General features: G+C 42.0%; 1 protein-coding gene across 1 annotated transcript; it reads right to left on the bottom strand.

Annotated features, from left to right (window-relative positions):
- Nucleotides 1-1,336: 1,336 nt before the first annotated feature.
- ZBTB20 (zinc finger and BTB domain containing 20) lies at nt 1,337-15,275 on the bottom strand (the record flags this gene model as incomplete). Its single annotated transcript, XM_079704787.1, has 2 exons — nt 1,337-2,914; nt 13,691-15,275. The coding sequence occupies 2 exons, from the start codon at nt 15,273-15,275 to the stop codon at nt 2,493-2,495; spliced, it is 2,007 nt and encodes a 668-aa protein (XP_079560913.1). The 3' UTR covers nt 1,337-2,492.
- Nucleotides 15,276-22,862: the final 7,587 nt, after the last annotated feature.

Below are 22,862 nucleotides of genomic sequence, written 5' to 3'. Positions count from 1 at the left end.
ATTAAAACTACTAGCAAAATATTTACTGAATGAAGGACCACAGGACCAAATGAAACTCACATAGACGCCAGTCCAGTCGCACTAACCCTACTAAACATCACCAAGAACTTATGGAAAAGATACAAGTTAACCAATCCTAAAATGTATGAGTAAAACCAATTTAGTTATTATACAGTTGCTTCCCTTGGAAGATTTCTCCTCATTTGTTGCACAGTTTTTGTAAATAAGTTGCTGATAGGAAAATTAAATTAAAATGCAAAGTAATTTTGAAACTGAAATACTTTCTTTCCTCTTTTTTTCTTTTTAAACGGTAGTTTAGTGTTTCTGCTCTGTTTAAAGATTTACCTTTCCCCTTAAGTGTGTCAAAATATGCCCAGCAATGAAATCACCTTTGGAGTTTTCAATAGGTTTAAAAATTCCTATATTTGAGTTGGAATCCCTTTAGGACACTGTCTATAATGGAAAAATCTCTATTCTGATACCTTGATCAGGACCGAGGAGAGAAATCCCAACTAGGAAGAGAGAGTGGCATCTAAGATGATGCAGTGAATTGGTGGCCTTTTGAATGGTGGATGTTGGCATCTGGGAGATTTTTGTTAGTTTCTTTAAAACCTTACCAACAAGCAAGGGTTAATAAATCATCTAAAGAATAATCATCTTATTTAGCCCTCTCAACCATGGTGGAAATAGAAGGTGACCTTTGAAAGGAAGAAAGTAATTTCGGCATCGAGGCATTCTGATCTGCAACAGGCTTCTGATAACGCCGCTCTCTGTAGTTGTGAAGGGCGAGGAGGGACAATAGAGTTTTGTGAACTGCTCCTCCCGGCTGACCACAAAAGGAAAGAACACTTTTGTCAAGACCTCTAGACTACTAGTGTTTCATCAAAGAAAAAAAGGTAAAGTCAATAGAAATTCTAGAATCATAAGATCTCAATGAACTTTCAGAGAAGCAAGAAATCTGTTTCTGAAAGACAAAGTCCCTCCCATGAAAAAGAACAGAATTCTAGATGAATCAGTTGAAAAAAATATTCAGTGGAGCAACATAAGCTTGCTAAAAGTCGAAAGACTACATATCAAAATACAAAGCAGCAGTTCAAATTACAGCAGGGATGGGCTGGCCAGAGGCCCTCATCAACCCAGGCAATACTTAAAATAATAAAAATTAAGAAAAATTTAAAAAAATATGAAGAAAATATCCTTCCTCTCTTTCAAATATAACTTTAATTGCCTTTTATTCTTTCTATCTGGAAGCAGTATCGCTAACCTTAACAGTCTTGACTTACCAAAAAATATATATATGTGTGTGAAATAAAATAAAAGAGAAGGGATTGGTGGCAGTGTATGCAAAACCAAAATGAAAAAAAATTACTTTTAACAATCTCACTTTTTTTGTTTTTTTTTACACAAATACTGTTGTAAATATATTAAAAAAATCAGCATTCTATCTGGTAAACGTCACTTTTGCCCCTCTATAAAATTTTGAATTAAAAAAGCCTCAAGAACTTTTTATTATTCCCCCCCTCCATTTCTCTTTCTTTTTCTCTTCCACAAGAATATATCCTGACACTTTTTTTTTATTTGTTTTTGTTTTTTGCAAAGATTGTTGGAAATAATCCTTCTCTTGTACCTAGAAATGTAGGTGCAAACCTCTGATATCTTTGTTTTATCTGCATTCCTGCCTTTCATGAAAGTCCCTCTTGATTGTGCTGAGTCTGGGGCTCAGCGAAGACACTGAATAAATACGATAGCCACTGTTGCTTGATGCTTGTCCAAGTCTTCCTGGCTTCTGCTGAAAGGGGGGGGGGCGGCATGGAGGAGGTGGGCCAGGGTGTGTGGACCGAGCAGAATCTGGGGGAGAAGCCTGCCGCCTGCCTTTCCCACACCACCAAACCCACGCCCCTTCCCACACCCGCAGCCCTTGCATGAAATCAGACAACGTTGGGGGTGGAAAACAGCAGGGCCTTTCCTCTGGGTTTTCAACCAGAAAGTGATATTCCACAGTTTTAACTGGTTACTGTGAAGTCCAAGCGGCCAGAATTGTGAAAATGTCCACTGAAACACTGCAAGCGGTGTACTTAAAGACAGTAGGCCTTTTAGATTTTGTTATATATTTTTGTAGTGCTCTTCACAAGTGAAAAAAGAAATTTTTTTTTTTTACTTTTTTTTTTTAAAGATTTTTTTGTAAAGAAGGGTTGTATTTAGAGGCCAGTAGCTAGAGATCCAACCAGTGGACCTCCTGAAGCACTACCAGGCCTTAAGGCCACCATCCGAGGGAGACTGGGAGAACTATTATTCCCCTGAGCCTCCGAAATGTAATGTACCAGCAGGCAAAAACAGTTCTTCATGTAGTACAAAATGAAACGAAACAAAAACAAAAACAGAAAGTAAAAACGAAACCAAAACATTTCTTAAATTCTAGTGCCATAGCTTTTTTTCGTTCGTTTCTTTTTTGTTGTTTTGTTTTGTTCATAAGAAAGAGAGAAAGATACTACTTATCCGTCAGACACATGCATCCTCATGTGGTCGTTGAACTGCTCGATTTGGTCAAACTTTGCTGGACAGACGGAGCAGACGTAGGTGGTCCCCTCCGTGCAGGCCACCACCCCTGGGGGGCCAGCTCGGGCCCCTGGGGGTGTGCCTGCGGGAGGGGTCCCGTTGCTGGCACTGTGCAGGGCCACGTGTCGCTCCAGGAGGGTCTTGTGGGAGAACTTCTTTTTGCAGATGTAGCACTCATAGGACTTCTCGCCCCGGTGGAGGCGCATGTGCACATTGAGGGAACTCTTCTGGGTGAAGCGCTTGTTGCAGATACTACACTGGTATGCCCTCACTCCCGTGTGTGTCACCATGTGCTTGATAAGGTAATCCTTTAAGGAGAAGGAGCGCCAACAGATGCTGCATTGGTGGGGCTTCTCACCTGTTCACGTGGGAAGAGACAGCAAGCGGGACAGAGCGAGACACAGCGAGGGAGGGAGAATGAGAGACAGAAAAACAAGACAACAGAAAACAAAAACAAAAACATTAAAAAAAAATCTGATTGGTTCACGGATCACCCCTGATTGGAAAGATCCAGTCCTTCCTGGCCTCTCATGTTCTGAGAAAACTTGCTTTAAGGTGCTGCCAGGACAGTCTAGAGTTTTCCATGTCCCCATGCCAGAAAATGTCTCTCTTGGAAAGCTACTCGACATTCTCCAGTAAAAGTCTTCCAAGGTCATTCTGTGGAGAGAAGGGAGTGCTACTTTATAGGGGTCATTTTCAGTGCCATCATTCGGGGATTTAACTGTGTGTTTGCCGTTTGCATTATCAAACAAATATAAGAAATAAAAGAGAGAAAAGTTCTTTGGAGACATGGGGTCTCTAGAATCTTTGGGAACTAAGGTTGGTGGTCACACAGCGTGGCTCTTTGGGGACAGTCTCCATTCCTGGTATTTTGTCTAGTAAATGTCCTCATGCTTTGATTATAGGTCTGGAAAATATTGCCCATCATAGGAATAAGTCATTCTGAAGAGCTATGCCTTTGATTTTTATCTATTTTAGACAGCAATCTTCCTAAAATGTAACTTGAGAGAGTTAATTGGCTATTCTGTCTGGACTGCCCTGAGCTGTAGATTGGTCTTGTCTGGTGTGGAGGTTGAGTAGGTGGTAGACAACACAATGATCTCAGAGTCAAATGGTCCTGTTCAAATCCAGGCACCAACGGATGGCCTGCCACTCTGACAAATCTGCAAATGCCTCTGAGGTATACAGTTCTGCTTACCTCACTGTGCTGGTGTTGACATAAAATACATATGAAATCACTTTGCAGACCACCAAGAGTGGTGTGGGAATGCTTGCCTGGTGTTCTTATTACAAGACTACCCACCAACACCCCCTCCCCCCATTAAATGCTTCCATACGCCTTTTTTGAACTCTGGGGTCAATTTTTAAAATAGTTTTCTCTTTCTTTGCTCTCAGTGTGTTGGCTGAAACCCTTCTTTCTCCTCAGTTTACTGCTTTGGTTTGCTGTTGGCTTAGAGACCAAATGATCAAGCTTGCTAAAAACTGTAACGTAAATAAGAATATTGTCACCGAATGACCACATGAAATATTCTTCTATAAGCAACATCCATGGGCCTGTAACGTCTCTTTGGATGAAGAGAGACTTGTTTTTGTTGGTGCTGTTTGTTCTTGGCTCTGCTCTTGGCGGGTGAGATGAATTACATTACGGTGTTTCCATCTTTCCCAGCTCACCGCTGGTTGCCCAATGCAGGCACCCACCTCAGAGAGGAAAGGCTGTCCATGTACTCTTCCATAACTCAGCCCAAAGCCCAAAGCCTCTGAAACTCTCTGCGGTAATATTTCAACCTCTGGACGAGGCATCAGGGTAGGAAATCTAGTTCTTGAATTTGAGTTAACATCTATTTAAAATATGTGCCTTGTCTGTGTTTCCATTTTTTCCATCATGAAACAGAAGAGGTTTGATGTGTCATGGGGATAATGGCAATGAAAACAACCACCACGTATTCTGTGCTTACTGCGTGACGGGCTCACGGCTCGTGATCTGCTTTATGAAACTTTATCTCAACAGAAAGCTTTTTCGTTGCATTTGTAAACATAAAAAGATATATTTTGAACCACACAATCCTAAGAAATGGCTATTTGGTTCAGGAATGACTCGACAAATTTCTAAACCAATTTCCTTGATCTTTGAACTTTTTCCTTTAGTTATTCACAAACGGTTGGCCTAGCTCCCTCTCCCCTCTGCTGTCTTCCAGTCTCCTTTCCCTTCATCCTCACTGATGAAAAAGCACGAGCCATAGGATTGCAGAGTTAGAAGAGAAGAGTTTCACTTTTAGGCTAAAATGGGGAAATTTAGGGAAGCCTCATTCCTAAATGAAGAGTTCAGTCTCTGCATGGTGTTTATGTAGGTACATTTTTTTGAAATGAGAGATTCCCTAAGAGAGAGAGTCATGCATGTTATTTTTAGTTGGAACACTTCTGTCAGCTGTAAACATGCTTGGAACTCAAGCTGGTCTTTACCATCCTTGTGCTTTCAGTACACTTTCTAGAGGCTATGCTAGGCCGGCCGACTATCTTTTAAAATATGTCCACCTGTCACCTTTAATGGGAAGTGTGCCTTCTTAATTCTAGATGGTATTTTGGCTGCTAGGAAGTTGAAACTTTGTCTGTGTTAAAAATTCTCCTGCTGTTTGAAACTTTCACCTTCTTATAGTGTATTTTTCCTCTAGGCAAAGTCAGTGAGGATGGCTTTTTACTTTCACACCCTTCTAATCGGACTATAAGTTGATACTTCCCAGTTGTCCTCTTTCCCTCCATAGCATATATATGTCTTGATATGTTGTTTGTACGCACCTAGTATTGGTTCAGCCATTAATTGTCCGTGTGACCCTGGGTTTTCTAAGTGTTTTCATCTCTTTGGGTTTGTTTCCCCTTCTCTAAGTGAGGAGTTGGACCAAGCACTTGCCATGTCCCTTTGCAGATTTAGTGGCCTTCTGCCCACCATGGACCATGCCCCAGAGGACCCTGGTCCAGGTCTTGTCAACACATGACCTGAGGGCAACTTGCTTAAATCACTCAATGCATCGGCAGTCCCACATTTTAAATAGGACAAAGTATCCTGCCACAGAAAAATGGTGTGATAGTTAATGAGTAAAAATGTTTGCAAAGCACTTGGGAGCTCCATAAAGGAAAGTGCTCTAAAATTATTCAGGTGCTGTGTTGGTGGAGCATAGGCATTCCAGGAACTGTCTTACTAAACAGGGTGCATTTTCAGATTAGCCAGGTATAAACAAGTCATTTCTCTATGTATGGATTTGAAACTATATCGCTCACTAGAAATGAGTGATTCTTTACCATTATTTTCCTGCATATTACTTATAGTGATCCCCAAAGGGCTTTCAACATTATACATGAAATGGATGTGGTCTGTTGATTATTGCTCTCAGTGTGGAGAAGTGAAGTTAAGATGAGTGGTAGTGGATCGCTTTCCAGGTCTGAGCCTATGGCCAGGAATGGTAAGTCTGATTCGTTAGAAAGGGACACAAAGTACTAAGCAGACAGTAGAATCAGACACAGGACGGGGAAGCTCATATAAGCCCCTGTACTTTAAAATGATCCATTTTGGGGCCATACAGATGCAGGAGTCAGATATGAACTCCATTTCCTTGGCTGAATGACCTGGGCATGTTACTTCACCTCTTTAAGCCTCAGTTTCCTTATCTGTAACTTGAGAATAATACAGTTAAGCACCTGTCTTGTGAAGGTATTTTGAAAATTAAAGCGATAAAGCACTTTGCACAGAGTATGTGATCATTTCAAGAAAAATTCAACTGGTCCCTTCAGCACAAAGGAAGTGGTGATAAATGAAATCAACTGAAAAATGACTTCCATGGCATGGGGAGGCCAACACAAGATTCTGAAAAAATTGTTTCAGGTAATCAATAAAGCAAGTGATTATACTGTAGCTATGCAATTCAGAGTTAAGGGTCTAGTCTAGTCTCAGCTACAAATGCTAACGGAAAGAAGTGGCACCATGAATAAAATGTCAGCAAATAGCATACACAGAGGATTTCTTAGCAGGCAGCAACTGAACTCTGGAGGCTGAAAAACCAGAGAGCAAGTGGAGGAACAGAAGAGGCGGCAGTGTCCTTTACAATCCCATGGGTTGGGGAGTAGTGAATGCATATGTTTATCTCCATTTTTGGATGCCTGCTCTCTAAAGCATCACTTTTCAGCTCCTTCTTGTGGACCAGCACTGACACTCTACCATGACTGACAGTGAGAAAAAAAAAGAAAGAGGAAGAAAGATACTGTTAGGTTAGTAGATGCAGAGGGTCTGCCCAAAGTTTGGGGCTGAGCCACCCTAATTCTGAATAGTGACCTCTGTATTGGGGGCTCAGCAAGAACCCATTTATTCTGCTGAATCTTTTTCATTCTAACCAGGCTTCTCCTGGGCTGCAGAGAGGACAGTGAATGCTGTTACCAGGACACTTGTTTGAAACACGGTTCCCACCTGTCTCTCGCATTCTCTCGGCCTCTCCATCATCTGCTCTAGCATACACCTTCCTTCAGGTGAGTACAGTGTGGGAGGGGGTCAGAAAACCAAGCCTGGGTGCTTGGTGAGAGGGCAGACAGCAGGGAAGGAAGGGGCGAGCAGGGGTAGGGGAAGGTGGCTACTGGCAAGGAAAGCAGAAGGGGTCCTGGAAATTGCAAGTCCTCTGAAAGGGGAAAATCAAGACTGGAACAGAAAATGGGAAAGGTTCAGTGACAAGAATGGAAGGTGCTCAGCTCGGGTCATACAGAGCCTTCACTGGCTAAAGAGTCTACTCTCCACCTAGAGAAGTTGAGTTGGAGCTGGGCCTTCACGACCGCCTGCCAGCCTTTCTCTCCAGTTCCAGGGATGCAGTCCTGGTGCCATCTTGGACTGTGAGGCTGTCTAGGGGGTACTGCCTACTGGGGACACACTGCATTCACAAAACCTCTGTGGCTTTAGCAACAACTAAAAAGTTTTGGTGTCAAGCAGAATTTTAAAGATCTCAGGGACCTTCACCTACATTACTTGACTTTTCTTACAACTTTTTGAGGGGGTAGATGTTAACAGCCCCAGAAGATGGTCTCTGCGTTAGAGTGGTAGAATAACATCCTGCAGGTCCCTCTACAAGTCAGTAAGAGCTGAGAGTATGACACCAGCTGAGCCACATATCCCCTCCTTCTCCAGTTAACAATTTCCTGCTCTCCAGATTATGCTGCAAAATGTATGATGCTGCTATAAAACATAACATGTAAGTTCCTAAATGGCTTGGGTAATTTTAAAGTATTACAGGTAAGTGCTTTCACATAAATTATGTTATTTGATTCTCAGAGCAACCATGTAAACTAAGTACTATTAAAATCTGTACCTATGTGACAAAAAACTGAGGCTCAGATTGACTACAGAATTTACCGAAAGTCACTCCGTCAGAAAGTGGTAAAATCAAGGCTTTCTCACTTCAAACCTTATACTTGTTCATTACTTCACTGGCTTGATACAATTAACAGCCCAAGCTCTATATGAGGATGATCACATCACGATCTTGATCTCACTATTATTACTATATGGATGACATTGTTATGTTACTATCATCACTATATCTATTTATATAAAATTCATGGCCAAAATAGCTGAGCTTCTTAAAGTAACAAAGAAAATTATTAATCGTACAGAGGACACTAATGGGCATTAGTGACTATCGGGTGGGCTGTTGATACTATGATTCAGAAAAGACCCAAATGTCTACCATTTGTTGGTGAAGAAAACACAAGTGGGAACACAGATATAATACAGTCTTTGTGTATAGAAAAAGAAGAAAAGAAAAAGAAATTTAAGTCTTGCTGAGAAAATAATGCATTTATATATAAGTCCCCTGAATTAAATTCTTCTGGAAAGCATGCTCACATATTTTCTCCTGGAAATTGAGTGAACATTCATTCACTCACTCAACAAATATTTGTTAAGCAACTACATATGCCTGTATTCATCTATGGATTTTAAAGCAAAAGTCCTAAGATTGGGTCTTAAAAGAAAGTTCTGTCTGAAGAGCAGTGCCAGATAAAATACATGGCACCAGGTTAAATCTAAATTTCAGATAACCAATGAATACTTTTTTACTATAACTACACCACATATATTGAATGAGACATACTTAGACTAAAAATTATTTGTTGTTTATCCAAAAATTCAAATTTAACTGTGCATCCTGTATTTTTGTTTGCTAAATCAGGCAACCCTGTACCTGGTGATAAATAAATACCCTGAACGCCATCTTAGTCAGTCTTGTTATTATGTGTGCAACTTTGTTATATAGGGCAAAGTATGAAGAGACAGAATGTGGTATCTGAAATGTGCTCAGATCCTTGGAGAAAGTACTTAATATATAAATGTGCAAAGTCTTTTTGCATTATTTCTATGGAACTACATCATACAATAAATAAACAAGTCCGGAAATAGGCCACTTTTCTGTTTGGAAGTGATTAGATATCATTAGAGAAGGATTCAACTCATTCATTGATTAAATATGTCTTGAATGTTTACTATGTGTAAGGTATTATGCTGGGTATATTGAAGTATAAGATATATATTTCTTTATATATCATATATATGTAATTATATATAAAATTGTTTCTGTTTTCACAAAGTTTACATTCTAATGGGAAGGCATAAAGGCACCTACATAATGATAAGTCATTGTTATAAGTCAATGTTAAGTGCCAGAATGGGTACATTTGCCATGGAACCTTCCATATGCAAGATATTTGCTTCCATAACATAATTTATCACTATAAAATCAAGCTGTTGTCCATAACTATGTTTTACTTTTTCCAAACACAGGTTCTTGTGAGTGGAATTTTGGGGAACAATGTTATGTAACAAAAGCAACCTGAAGCCATCCTCCTCTTAATCACCCAGGCCATCTAGGGAAGCGATTCCCAACTTAGTGTGAATCAGGGCTTGTTAAAACACAGATTGCTGGGTTCCCTCACCAGAGTTTCTGATTCAGGTCTGGGATAGGTTCGAGAATTTGCATGTTGCTGCTATGGGGATCACACTTTGAGAAGTACTGCTCCCACGTTATCTTTGAATTTTCCCTATTGCTTGGCTTCCACATCCACGTTCATACCCAGGCTTATCCTCCTATGTTCTCTGTCTTTTCCTTCCCTCTCATTCCTTTGACTTTTGCTTTTTCTCTTAGGAGAGGGCATAGAGGAGTCCTGCTTTGTTCCATGACAGGATGGTTTGTGTTATCTTTGCTTTTTTTCCAATTCTCTTGTTTTCAAATGTGTACTTAACTCTTGTTTTTCTTCCTCACAACTTTTATGAAGCTGCAGTAAAGCGAACTTGAGAAACTCCTAGAAGAGATGAAGTCCTACCATGGTTTGTTTGGCAGTAGATAGAGTGGTTTGGTGAGAGATTTTCTTGAAAAAAATCCTTAAGGGATGAAAAAAAAAGTTCATGTTATGGAGGAAGTTCAAGGGAAACCCAAGGGGTATCACATTGCTTCAGCATTTGAATTCCAGTGAAGAAGGAAACATGTCAAGAGTTTATTACTCAGAGATTGGAGATAGAGCAAAAAAACTCAATGCCTCTGGGAGAGGAGGGGGTAAAGTAATGATGACGATTTTTTTTTTTTAAAAAACATTAAGTAGTACTTTACCTTTTATGAAAAGCTCTCACATGCGTAATACCTTTACACCTACTCAAAAGGTGGGAAATTATTATTTCCACTTTAAACTCAAAGAAACTGAAGGTAACGAAATTAAATGACTTGCATAAGGTTACAGTTAGAGGAACCAAAACCAAACCCAGATAATCTAATTCCATCACAGTTGTCTTTCACTTATGTCCCTACTCTAAGTTTCAGTGTTATAATCATTATGGAATATTCTCTACAACCAGAGCTTCCTTGGTTCTCTAAGGTAGAGCTTAGCTCCAAGGTGAATACGACGGACTATTCATTTGTTACAATCACGTCCTTTCAATGAATATGTGGATCATTAACATAGAGTTAGAATTCAGATCTCAGAATCGTTTCTCTGCAGTTGTTGAAAGCAAGTATCATTTACATTAAAACTTGCAGTTGCTAACCTGCAAAGCCAGTTATCATGCATAGTGGCTGTGATGCCGAGAACCTGTTTCTTTCCTTTTAGCTCTGTCAAGCTACTCTTTCTTGGTAAGATTCTTTTATGTTAGACCGTAGGTAAGAATACAGAATCCATCTCTACTCTTCCAAGTATTCTAGAAAGTATCTACTTTCTAGAATCTTATTTTAGACTAACATTTGGACTTTCTGCTGTGGATTATTATCATTTCCACTGGGCTCCTGTAAAGTCGGGAGGCCCCACTTTTTTGATGTTTTCCCAAGAAACTGGAGAAAACTTTGTTTTGAAATGTCGGCCAAAGTGAATCCAGGTCCTGAATTACTTCCATATGTTCAGGCTGTCTTGCCTTTTGAAAACCTAGACTAACTGTTCCTAAACTTTGTTAGGTTATAGACTACTTCACTCAGACAAAAGTCTTGATAGAGAGATGACCGTTCCAAACTGCCACTGCCAAATGATTCAGGGGTGAAAGGGAAGAGTGTTGATTCTTTTAAATGAGGTGTTTGAGTCATATATGTACATTTATTGTTCCTGGATGTGGCCAGGTTATACACACCAACACAAAGACCTTCAAAATTTACTGAGGAACTTCATAGTTTACTAGAGATCTGAAGGCTACCCTCTGAGCATAACTCAGATTTATAAAATGACTTTACTTGTAGCTTTTGTATCTGTGATGTCTAAATTTGCAAACCCATTGCTGGTTTTCTTATGGGCAAATCTAGTTATTTGGGTTAACCACAGAATCCTTTGGTGAATCCACGGAATAAATGTGTTTATACACCCAAAAGATATTTTTCGGTAGTACGCTAAAAATTTTATGTTCCAGATTTAAAGCCTTATTTCAATATGTGATCTAACAGAGTGTGTAAACTTTATATCTGCTAGGTCTACTGGAAGAGGTGCAAAGAAGGGGAGAGTAGAAATGTTCATGGATCCAAGACCAACAAAGTCAACTTTGGCTAAGAATACACTTCCACAAATGATCTCTTTTTTTCCCCTTAATCCTTAATTTGATGGATTTATAAGATAGCTGCTCAGAGAAGGGAAGGACATAAACTATGGGAGAGCACTCTGTAAACCATAAATTGCCACATAAATAAAAATGTTACTATTTGATTAATTTACTAAATAATGACGATACCATCCCACATGGAAAATGTCCTCGATTGATCTCAGGTTATTAGATATTCACATTTACCCTAAGTAAACATAGTGACTTACTACTACTACCTGATTTTCTTCCTGAATTCAGTAGTGAGTCACTATGTTTCCTGGAGGTATGAAAACTCATCTTTAAGAACAACTGATTCACATAAAGGCACATACATGGATTTACATATTGTCCTGACTTAAGTAATGTTCTTAAGTAATGTTCTATTTCTGTTGCTCACTTCCATGTTGATGTGTCTGTTGCTGTCCTTCCCTTCTATTCCCCAATTTAAATTGATCTGCTTTATGTCCTATCCCCTAGCTATTCCTGCTAGCTGACCTGAGAAACAATGTTGCTTTGAGGAACCAACTTGTTTTCATGTACTGTAATTCATGTATGTAACTTCCCCCTGACAATTTATTTGTCATTTAACAGGGACATTCTGGAACTAGAGGTTTACCTAGAGAGATGAGTGACTCTCATAATAGGAATTCCAAATATGGTGATCAACATTGGGGTAGGTATTTTCAGGTGCAAGAGAATCCATGTGAAATCATATCACATATGTAGTCCCTTATATGGAGGAGCATCCATGGAGTTCTCGCTTCTATGCCTGTCCCATTACGGAACTAGGATAGGGCACTGGCTGGGAGGTCAGGAGATCTTAGCTCTAGAATCATGGACTCCAGGGATGAAAGACCATCTTGCCCAACTACTCGCCTGATGGACGATTGAATCGCCTCTATAACAACGCTATGAAATGATCTTCCATTCTCTCCTTGAACACCTCTAATTACAGGAACTCACTCCCTTTGGAGGTTGTCTGCCTGTCTTAGAGCAACTCTGCCTGTTAACAAACTTCCTCTTTTATTTAACCGAATCTCTCTATAGCTTCCATTCATTGGTCCATTTCTACATTTTGGACCCAAACAGAACAAGCTTAAGGGATCTTCCCTCCAAACCATTTAAATAATACTAACAGTGTGAACAATAGCTACCATTTATACAGTGCTTATTATGTGCTAGAAATTGCTTTAAGAACTTCATACATATTAATTCATTTAATCCTCAAAACAGCACTGCAAGAAAGAAATATCGCTATTATCCCCATTATATAGACAAGGAAACTAACGTATAGAAAGGTTAAGCAACTTTGCCAAGAGGACAAAGCTCAGTAGGCACTTTCAATTCAAACCTAGGCACTATTGAACACCTCTGGCACCTCAGCAATGACTCATATGCCATGGCTTCATGTCCCTTTCCATCTTACTCATACTCCTCTGAGTGTGCCCCGGTGAGTCTACTGTCCTTTCAAAAGGGAGTACACAGAACTGACTGTGGTATCTAGATGTGGAAAATAGAGGACAAGCACTAGAAAACAGAGCAAGTCTGTCACTCCTCCTCATTTCAGGGACCATAAATGCAGCCTCCGCTTGCATCAGCCTTGTTGTGGCCTCCTCAAGCTGATGGTTCACATAAAACTTACTACAGACTAAAACCCTCATCCCTGCTCTGCCTACATGACTTTGGTCTGTAACACAAGGTGACTGGAGTATATGATCTCCAAGGACTTTTCCAGTTCTAACCATCTAGGGTCAAAACATATTTCAAAGTTCAGTGAAGTTAAGGAATGTTGTGCCTGCAGATTCTGTATGAGGTTTTCTCATTTGGCCCTTTTCCACAAAGGGTTTCTGTGACTCTGTCTTTCTGTGACAGGGCGTTTGGTTCCTGTGATGTGGGCATAGTCGGGGCTTCTAGAAGATGGTTTACAGTGGGGTCTTCCTTAAAATCTGAAAGATGACTCCGTACCTTCCCTTGCACCTGCTGCCCTGCCCACCCCCCTTCCCCAGCCCCCTCAGCCCCGCCCCCTGCTGCCAGCTCTCCAGGGGGGGGGCCTGCGCTCACCTGTGTGTACGAACATGTGCTTGACGTAGTTCTGTTTGGCGGTGAAAGTCTTGTTGCAGAGAGTGCACTCATAAGGCTTTTTTTCGCCCTGCCCACTGGCTGTGCTGTGGCCGGCGGATGGGGCCAGGGGCTGTGGCGCTGGCAGCTGTGCAGTAAAGGTTGACAGGCCAGGCTGGGACACTGTCACAAACTGGGTCTGCTGGCCTGCCAAGGGCTGTGGCAGGCTGAAGAGGAAAGGCTTGGGGCCGCTGCCCGCGGGCTGGGTGGTGAAGAGGGCCGGCAGGTAGGTGTTGCCGGCTGTGCCAATGACCTGTGTGTTGCTGGTTAAGGTCAGAGGCATCCTCAAGTTGCTGGTGAGGGTTTCCGTCTGGCGTAAGTAGAGCTGGGTACTTGGCAGTGGCTGCCCGATGGACGTGCTGACCGCAGGCTGCTGCAGGGCGCTCTTGTCGGAGCTGTTGCTTACGGCGATCACCGTGCTGTCCAGCTCCACCTCGTTGCTTCTTTCCGGGGAGGAGGCACCGGTCTCTAGCTGGTGCGGCTGCGGGGCGCCCTCAGCCGGGGCTTCCGCAGCCTGCTCAGGTTGGGCGGATTCGGCCTGGCCGTCCCGCGCCGTCCCAGGCCCGAACTGCTGCTCCACGGAGTCGGGTTCGGTGCCTATGGAGGAGCTGACGCCCGAGTCGAAGCTTTCGCCCTTGGGTTCACTCTCGGTGCCCTCGGCCTGGTCGGTGTCTTCCGTACACTCCTCGGACTCGTTGCGCTCCAGGATCTGCACCCTTTGCTGCCCGTAGTAGTCGTAGTCGTCCTCCATCTCCTGCTTGATGTGGATGTTGCCCACCAGGGTCTGGATGCGCACTGGCCGGGGCTGTTTGCGGCAGTGCGTGGTCTCGGGGGTGGTGGACAGGTAGCGCTCCATCTGCTGCGAGCGCTCGTGGATGCGCGTGATCCAGCTGGGGTCTTCCATATGGTGGTCGCGGGGCAGGCCGAGCGCCGTCTCGTGGTGGCTGACCACCGCACCGCTGTAGAAGGAGCGCTCGCCGCTGCCATTCTGCATGGAGCAGGCATAGAGCGCCGAGTAGATCCTGTCCACGCTGTGCTGCGGGTGGCTCTGCAGGTAGCCCGACTCAGTGTCGCTGCTCTGGCCCGAGGTGCCCGACTCGGGAGTGCCCCGTGGCGTGTCCTGGCCCGAGTCCTGAATCCCCGGGAACACATCGCCCACGTTCTGTGACACGATGCGCGTGCACTCATCGATGACCGTTTTGATCTGCAGGATGCTGGCGGCCGTCAGGATCTGCAGGGCTTCCGACTGCGAGACGCGCAGCACGCCACTGTACATGAAGTCAATGAGCTTTTGCACCGACTGCACCGACACCACGGACGGGATCTCAATGTCGCTGTAGCCCAGCAGCAGCTTGTCCTGGAAGAAGGGGCTGCCGGCTGCCAGCACGCAGCGGTGTGCGCGCAGCATGCTCCCGTGGATGCGCACCGTCACGTCACAGAAGTGGCCACGGTTGCGCTGCTCGTTGAGGGTCTCGAGCACGGAATTGCTGAAGTTGTGAAGGTTGATGCTGTGAATGCGCTCGGTCATCCCCTTGCAACTGATGTCACCTGCACGGCAAGAGAGACACAAGACAGGGCGTGGGTCAGAGCTAGCTGACTGCATCCTTAACATCTAGGTCTCAGGTGGGCAATGCTCATGGCCCCTAGAAGCACTCCCCCCCACTCCTTGAAGACACAAGCAGGCTCTGTGGCTTTGCACAAGGGTCAACTTGTGGGTGTGATGTCCTATGGGAACAAGGCCTTGAATTTTGTTCCAGCAGTGCTCCAGCTACTTTGGTGTATTGAATCCATTTTAACCCTGTGGACCTTCAGCCAGGGTTGTCAGTTGAAGCAGAGCAGCCTAAAACACAGATGGGTCATTGCCTGCTATACTACAACTTCAGCAAAGAGGGACTGAAAGGCAAATGCAAGACTTGTTCTCATGAAACTCCACCTCCACTTTAGGCTTAAGCAGGCCCTTTAAGAAAGCTTACATTTTCCTTAACTTATCAAAATTTCTTACTTTATTCATAGACAGCAAAAATACTTATAGTTAAATTCCCTTCCTATTAATTTATACGGCACATTCCCCAAATCCATACGAGGTATGCAAAAATTCTTGGAAAATTCAACCCAGTCTAAGATATCCACCCAACAGCTGCCACCATGTTTTCCAGTTGAGGGACAGGCTCTAGAATGCAATCTGCTGGCTAAAGGGCCACTTGCCCACTGCTTTCTGTATCTACACATTTTTCTCATCATCTCTCACAACCTGTTTGAGTACTTTCTAGGGTGGCTGTCTGTGATGTGGTGGTTGTCTGAATTTTCTGAGGCTTATTGAAGAAGAAATGTTAAACAGGTCAAAGATGGCAGTGTTGACCTGGCAGACTGGAGTACACTAGGTGACCATATTTGCCATTCAAACTGGGCACTTTTGAGAGTGAAAGGGAGCACTGTTGATAATTAGGTCAGGAGAGCAGGAGTAAACCCTGAGTGGGATGTACGATCACCCAGGAATTGGGTGCTCTCTGTGCTTGCTAGAGGGAGGTATCAAACAGCTCCCAGTAGGAAGGCAGCAGTCAGCTATGTGGAGGATTTGGATAGCCTGACCTATTGCCAAACATATATCCCAGGCTGTGCAGGCAAGGGATAATATTGGTAACATCTAGACCCCAGATTGAGAAGGATAACAGGTGTCTATAACACTGAGTTTTAGGGCTTTCCTATTTTTCTACTTTACCTCTCTAAAGAATCCCTCTCTCCAAACCATTCTTCAGATTCTCCATTCTTGCCTTCACAACTGAACAATCAGCTTGAGGGAGGCCAAGTAAGTAGGCTTTCAAAACCAGGTGGCCCAAGTATGGATTGTTGGCTGTGACCCAGATCCTTATATCCTGTTAGAAGTAACCCAGAGGTAATGGCCTACACACAGAGGAATGTCCACCTCCTCACGTTCTTTCTCCTCTGCCCTAGGAGAGAGGGCCAGCTCAGGGAAGTCTGAGCTCAACTAGATTTTCTACCTTGCTACGCCCTACCTCCTCATGCTGTCTGAGCTCAGTGGATATGACCTCATTCTTATATACTAATTCATTTCCTTTGCTCTCAACTTTACATTTAGTCAGCCTCACATATATCCACTTAACTTAGTAAATGCCTATGGGCTCTATGTTCTCTTTCAGTGACATGATTTGTGCAAATTTTTACATAAGAGAATTCCTTCTCATTCCGACTTCCATTAGGTATGTTATGTGCCTAAAATATTTCATTAGGCTACTGTTTCTATTTTTTTCCTTTTATATAAAACAAATTGTCTTTGTCAGGGTAAGGAATCATGATGAATCCTCTTTAGCTGTGTTAATACAAAACATGGCACCAGAGGAAGGGCCCAATAACCTGGGAAGGAAAATTCAGGAAATCAGTCAACAGACCAAATTCCAACATCTTGCTGAGTCCCTGATGCCTGTGTACTTCGATAATAACAAGAGCAAACACTTTTCAAGAGCTTACTGTGTGTCAAGTTCTAACTACTTTATGTATATTATTTCATTGAATCCTCACAACAACCCTATGATGTCAGTAGTATTATTATCCCCATAACTCAGATGAGGAAACTGAGGCCACAGAAATTAGGAAATCCACTCAAGGCCATGTAGGCAATTGGTGGTCGAGCTGGCATTTGAACCCAGGCAGTCTGGTTCTAGAGTTCACACTCTTATCTGCTTCACTGTATTGCATTCTTTGCCCCTGAATGAAGTCTGGCCCTTAGGTGTCCACGGTCTTCTGTAAAGCTGTGTGAAAAGGTTTGTCCAGTATGCTCTCCAGCTACTTCTATACCTCTCCATAAATTAGCATGCTGTTCATGTTTCTAGGCCTTGGGACTTCAACATAGCCTCAGTCATCTAATAAAGAACATTTTTTGAAGTTTATAAATGGAACAGTGCAAGAGATAAAAGTGAGGCCTGGCACTAAAATGTAGAGTTTTCTATATACAGTTTTACTATCACCAAGATCTCCATCATTTAAGTAAAATGGTAAGTACTAAAACTGGTTGAGTCTCTGATAAAATCACCATCTCCGAGTAGGATGGGCTTATTAAAAAAATTTTTTTCCACACAGGTGAAAACACTCTTGAAACACACAATTGCTCATAGCACCACTTGCAGTTATATCACTAGAGTTATCATATATCACAAAGAGTTGTCTTCTTTCTGATAATTCTGGGAAGAAGCTTAATCACAATTATCATAATAATTAATAACCACGTAGCATTTTACAGTGTACAAACTCTTTCACATGTATCATCTCATTTACTCCTTATAACAATCCTATATGTTTTCAGGACAGGTCTTATTATTACTATTTGATGTAAGAGGAAGTCGAGGCTTTCAAAGTATCTAAATGACTTGCCCAACGTTTTACACAGGTAGTAAGTGGCAGGGGTGGGATTAGAACCCATGCCCCTTGATACTCTTTTTATCACATGATACTGGATTGCTGATGAATGAAACTTGGATTGCCCAAAGACTGAGGGCCATCCTAATTCTCAGGACGTAGAAGAAAAGATAAAGACACTGAAAGTGATGATGGAGGTTGCTTTCGAGTTGGAAATGGTCAACAACAAGAGCTATCATTACATTACACACATTCATACATACATACATACACACACACACACACACACACACACACACACACGAGTCTCAAGAAGAAAATTCAAACTGCTTGTTGGACTGAACTGGTCAAGTCTATCTAAATAATCAGGTAACCCTATGGAGATAATCACAACAAAAATTGCTAAATATTCTGAGTTACGGTTATTGCAGTAATGTTGTTACCAACTTCATTAAAAACCACAGAGACAAACTCAAACCTGCACACATATACAACTTGACGTGACTAGCCTAGCTGGATTTTTGTAGACACAAGTTTTAAATGTTTCTCCGAGAGCACTGGTCCTGTACTGCAGTGAGCAGCCGTGAAAGGCTGAATCGTTTTGCTGATATGTGTACAGATGTGATGGGGGACCCTGCCGGTCCATTCAAGCATGCCTCGTCCCTCCAGCACACAATGCTGAAGCAAGTCCTTTCCCAGGCTTTCTTTCATTTTTAACACTAACACAGTGGGAAAAAGTTTCTGCCACGGCAAGGCAATGTCCAGGCTTTTGTGAAACAGGTCCTTTTCATCCAGTGGGCATTAATGTATAGATTCCAACGGAATAAATCTGAAATACTCTGCTGTAGAAGATTTGTTCCCCATTGAAAACAAACCTTGATTAGATGGTTATTCAGAGACTGTATAGGAAGGAATGGTGTGAAAATGTTAACTCCATTCTTTCTTAGATTGGCACTGAATAGGCAATTGGGCTATTCAAAAAAAAAAAAAAAAAAAACCAAAAAAACCCCCCTCATCTACAAAACCATACAACTTTACAAAGATTTTGTGTGTCTGGGGATGCCACGTCACCCTCCCCTCCCAAAAAACCCCCACAGTGCTGTGAACAAAGAACTGATGGGGCAAAATGAAAAAAGTGATAAAAATAGTTCTCTGTGTGTTTTAAAATAGTAACCTACCTTCTCTCCACTAGAGTAAAAATGTAGAGTCAGCCTGTGACGGCATTCACTAGAACACACAAGGAATTCTACTCTTGAAAGTGATCATGTATTCTAAGTGATCGTGTTCTGTGAGTGAGCACAGTTGGATGAGGCTGAGGCAGGAGTGACTACTGGAGGGGTGTTCTGCTTGTGGTGAAATAGCTGATGCAGGGCCCGGCTCTCTGTGCTGTAGGAACCCAGGCCCTGCCTGTCCCTGAAACGGTGGGTGTCCAGGGATAGGACTTAGCATGAGAATAAAAAAGCTGCCTGTGCACAAGGGAAAAGGAACAAGAAAGGAAACAGCAGGCAATACAATCTCTTTTAATTAGGTGTGAAATCCAGTCCTTTCTCAGCCCAGATATATAAAATGAGACTAGTGCAAGGGTGAGGTGTAGAGGGAGATGGGAATTGGAAGTCTCTGTGGCTTGGAAAGAAACACCAGCTCTCAAATTAAAACCAAGATGAATTTTGGTCAAGTCAACAGGCCGAAGTCAAATGTCAGGGCTGAATAGCCCTTGAGCTTTCAATCTGGGCCACCAGGCTCACGTGCGCTAAGTGGGTCAGCCCATGAAATAGGGCCAGGTGGCCAGGCCTCCACAAGCCAGCCTCTTATCTCACCCTTTCCCAGATTGTGCTTTGATAGCATGCTGAAGTTTCTCTTTCATATATCAGGTGATTAGTGATGATGTTAAACTCTCACATTTTGGTGCTACCTACCAAGCTGGTCCCACTGAGAAAGAGCCAGTTCTTGCTGGAGAAAGCTGGGATGCATGTGGCAACTCAGGCCTCTTCCTCCCCAAATCGACATCTGTTGCCCTGCCAGGGGCAAGACCTCAGTCATGTATATACTTCACCTATGTGTCGAGGGGATACCTGCTGAGCCTCTGCACCACAGGAGGTTAGGGGTTGCTTGCTCACAGTTTCCACCATCTACAGCAGATGGTCCTGCATGTCCCTACCCCCTCATTCTATCTCACTGGCATCTCCACAGTCTTTGGAGGGTGGCTCTGGGGAAATCACTTATGCAAGTGAAAGGTGGTAGGCAGACCAAGACCTCTTTCTCCTACCGTGGTTCCATACACCTAGCATATCCCAGCTCCCATTGCCCCTGCAGGCGAACTACGGGAAGGTCTTCAGCTTACAACAAGGAGAGGTGCGCTGCTTTACTTCTCCATTCCTGGTGATAAGGGGGATGCTTTGGGCCATCTCCCAATGAGAGTTCTCCCCTATCTTCCAGATTGTCTTAAGCCTGTGCTACAGGACCCATTAGTGATTTCATCATTTTCTTTTTTTATCGTCAGTAACAGAATTCTTCTCCTAAAACATAAATCAATTCTTAAACTTTCAGAAATTTGACTTTCAAACATATTTTCAGGAATACACGACCAATGAAAGTTGGGAGCACCCTGTATGTACTTTTATAGTCACTGCTTATTATTTCAGGTAGACAGAGATATTAAAATTACTAACGCTTTTCTATTAAGGATCTCAATATTATGGTTGGGTATGTCTTTTATATTACTTGAATTTTCATTCATATATGTAATTCATACACTTAATGAACTTTCATCCATTCTGGAGCACATTTTAAGTATTTAAAGGTCCTTAAGAAGCATATGTAGCGGTATCAATATATATATATATATATATATATATATATATATATATACACAATAGAGTACTACTCAGCCATAAAAAAGAAGAAAATTTCACCATTTGCAGTAACATGGATGGACTTGGAGGGCATTATGTTAAATCAGACAGAGAAAGATAAATACAGTATGATATCACATATGTGGAATCTAAAAAATACAACAAGCTAGTGAATGTAACAGAAAAGAAGCAGATTCACAGATATAGAGAACAAACTAGTGGTTACCAGTGGGGGGGAGGGGCAATGTAGGGGGTGGGGTAGTGGAAGGTACAAACTATTGGGTATAAGATAGGCTCAAGGACGTGTTGTACAACACAGGGAATATAGCCAGTATTTTGTAATAGCTGTAAATGGAAAGCAACTTTTAAATATTGTATAAAAAATTAAAAAATTATTCCAAAATGTGTATTACATATATGTATTTCATATACTTATATAATTGTAAACTCAATAAAGGGACCAGTGTCAGCATTATAGTTGTATGAATAAATGAGTTTTGTGACAAATAAACATTAAAATTTTACTTGAAAGAGTAAAAAAATATTAGGCCACATCTTAGCAACTATATAGGACCTATGCTATGCTTTTCTATGTAAAATTTATCCTCGACCTCATTCAATTCCTTATTTTACTTCTACTCTGATTTCTTTTTTATAACTATAGATAAATATATTTTCCTATTTATTAATGTACTGAATATTCTTTCAGGCCAACTTAAATCCTTCTGGCTATGAGGTGAGGATATTATCAAACAATTAATCAACAAATAATTGTACATCAACTTTATGGAACCAATTCTAAACATAAGTTAACACTTCATTTTGGGGTATTATCAAGCCCCATACTTTATGAATTTATATACTTTGAGCATCTGATTCCAGTGGACTAAAACACTGAAAGTTCAAACACCTTTACTCTTTTACAGTACAGCTTGTGAAAGCTAAGTTTTAAGGCTGTGAACAAAGGCATTGGATAGCTATAATCCTAGACAACATTCTGAAAGACACCTATGCCCTCATTCCAAAGCTGAAATGAAATGGCTTCTTCGTGAAGAGGGAGGACCTGCTGGGACTAAGGAGAAAAATCAATGAAATCTGAGGTTGATGCCTTTAAATCCTCTTATATTGTAAACCTTTTGAGACACCTTTTAGGAGTTTGATTTTTTTTTTTTTCCTAAAGCTCTTTCCTTACAAATTTAGCTGCTGCCCTATTGTAACCTTTTCTTTTGTTCACTAAATCTAGGGAACAAAAACACAGAGATACTGCATCCGTGGGTGGATAAAAAAATGAACAAAATGATCTACTTAAATTCACAAAGGATGCAGTTTGAACTTGCTTTGGATAGGCCTTAAAGAAGGGCCCATATATTCAAAGGCACAGTTAATAAATCAGGTCCTTTATTTTTCTTGAGAAGAAACTATACACTTAAACAGTGTTTATATAAAAACAAGCATCTTTTTGGGCTTCCCTGGTGGCACAGTGGTTAAGAATCCTCCTGCCAATGCAGGGGACACGGATTCGAGCCCTGGTCCGGGAAGATCCCACGTGCTGCAGAGCAACTAAGCCTGTGAGCCACCACTACTGAGCCTGTGCTCTAGAGCCCGTGAGCCACAACTACGGAAGCCCGTGTGCCTGGAGCCCGTGCTCCGCAACAAGAGAAGCCACTGCAATGAGAAGCCCGCACACTGCAACGAAGAGTAGCCCTCGCTCGCCACAACTAAGGAAAGCCCGCACACAGCAACAAAGACCCTATGCAGCCAAAAATAAAAAAAAACCCCAACCAAACAAAAAAAACAAGCATCTTTTTACTTACTAACCTGTTCACCTTTTGATCTCTGCATCATCATATACTTATTTTTTAAAGGAAAAACAAAATTTTAACTTCAGTGAG

Source organism: Hyperoodon ampullatus (genome assembly GCF_949752795.1).
Source record: "Hyperoodon ampullatus genome assembly, chromosome: 5".
NCBI lineage: Eukaryota > Metazoa > Chordata > Mammalia > Artiodactyla > Ziphiidae > Hyperoodon > Hyperoodon ampullatus.
The sequence above is the reverse complement of the archived record's forward strand: the minus strand, read 5'-3'. Positions and strand labels throughout refer to the sequence as shown.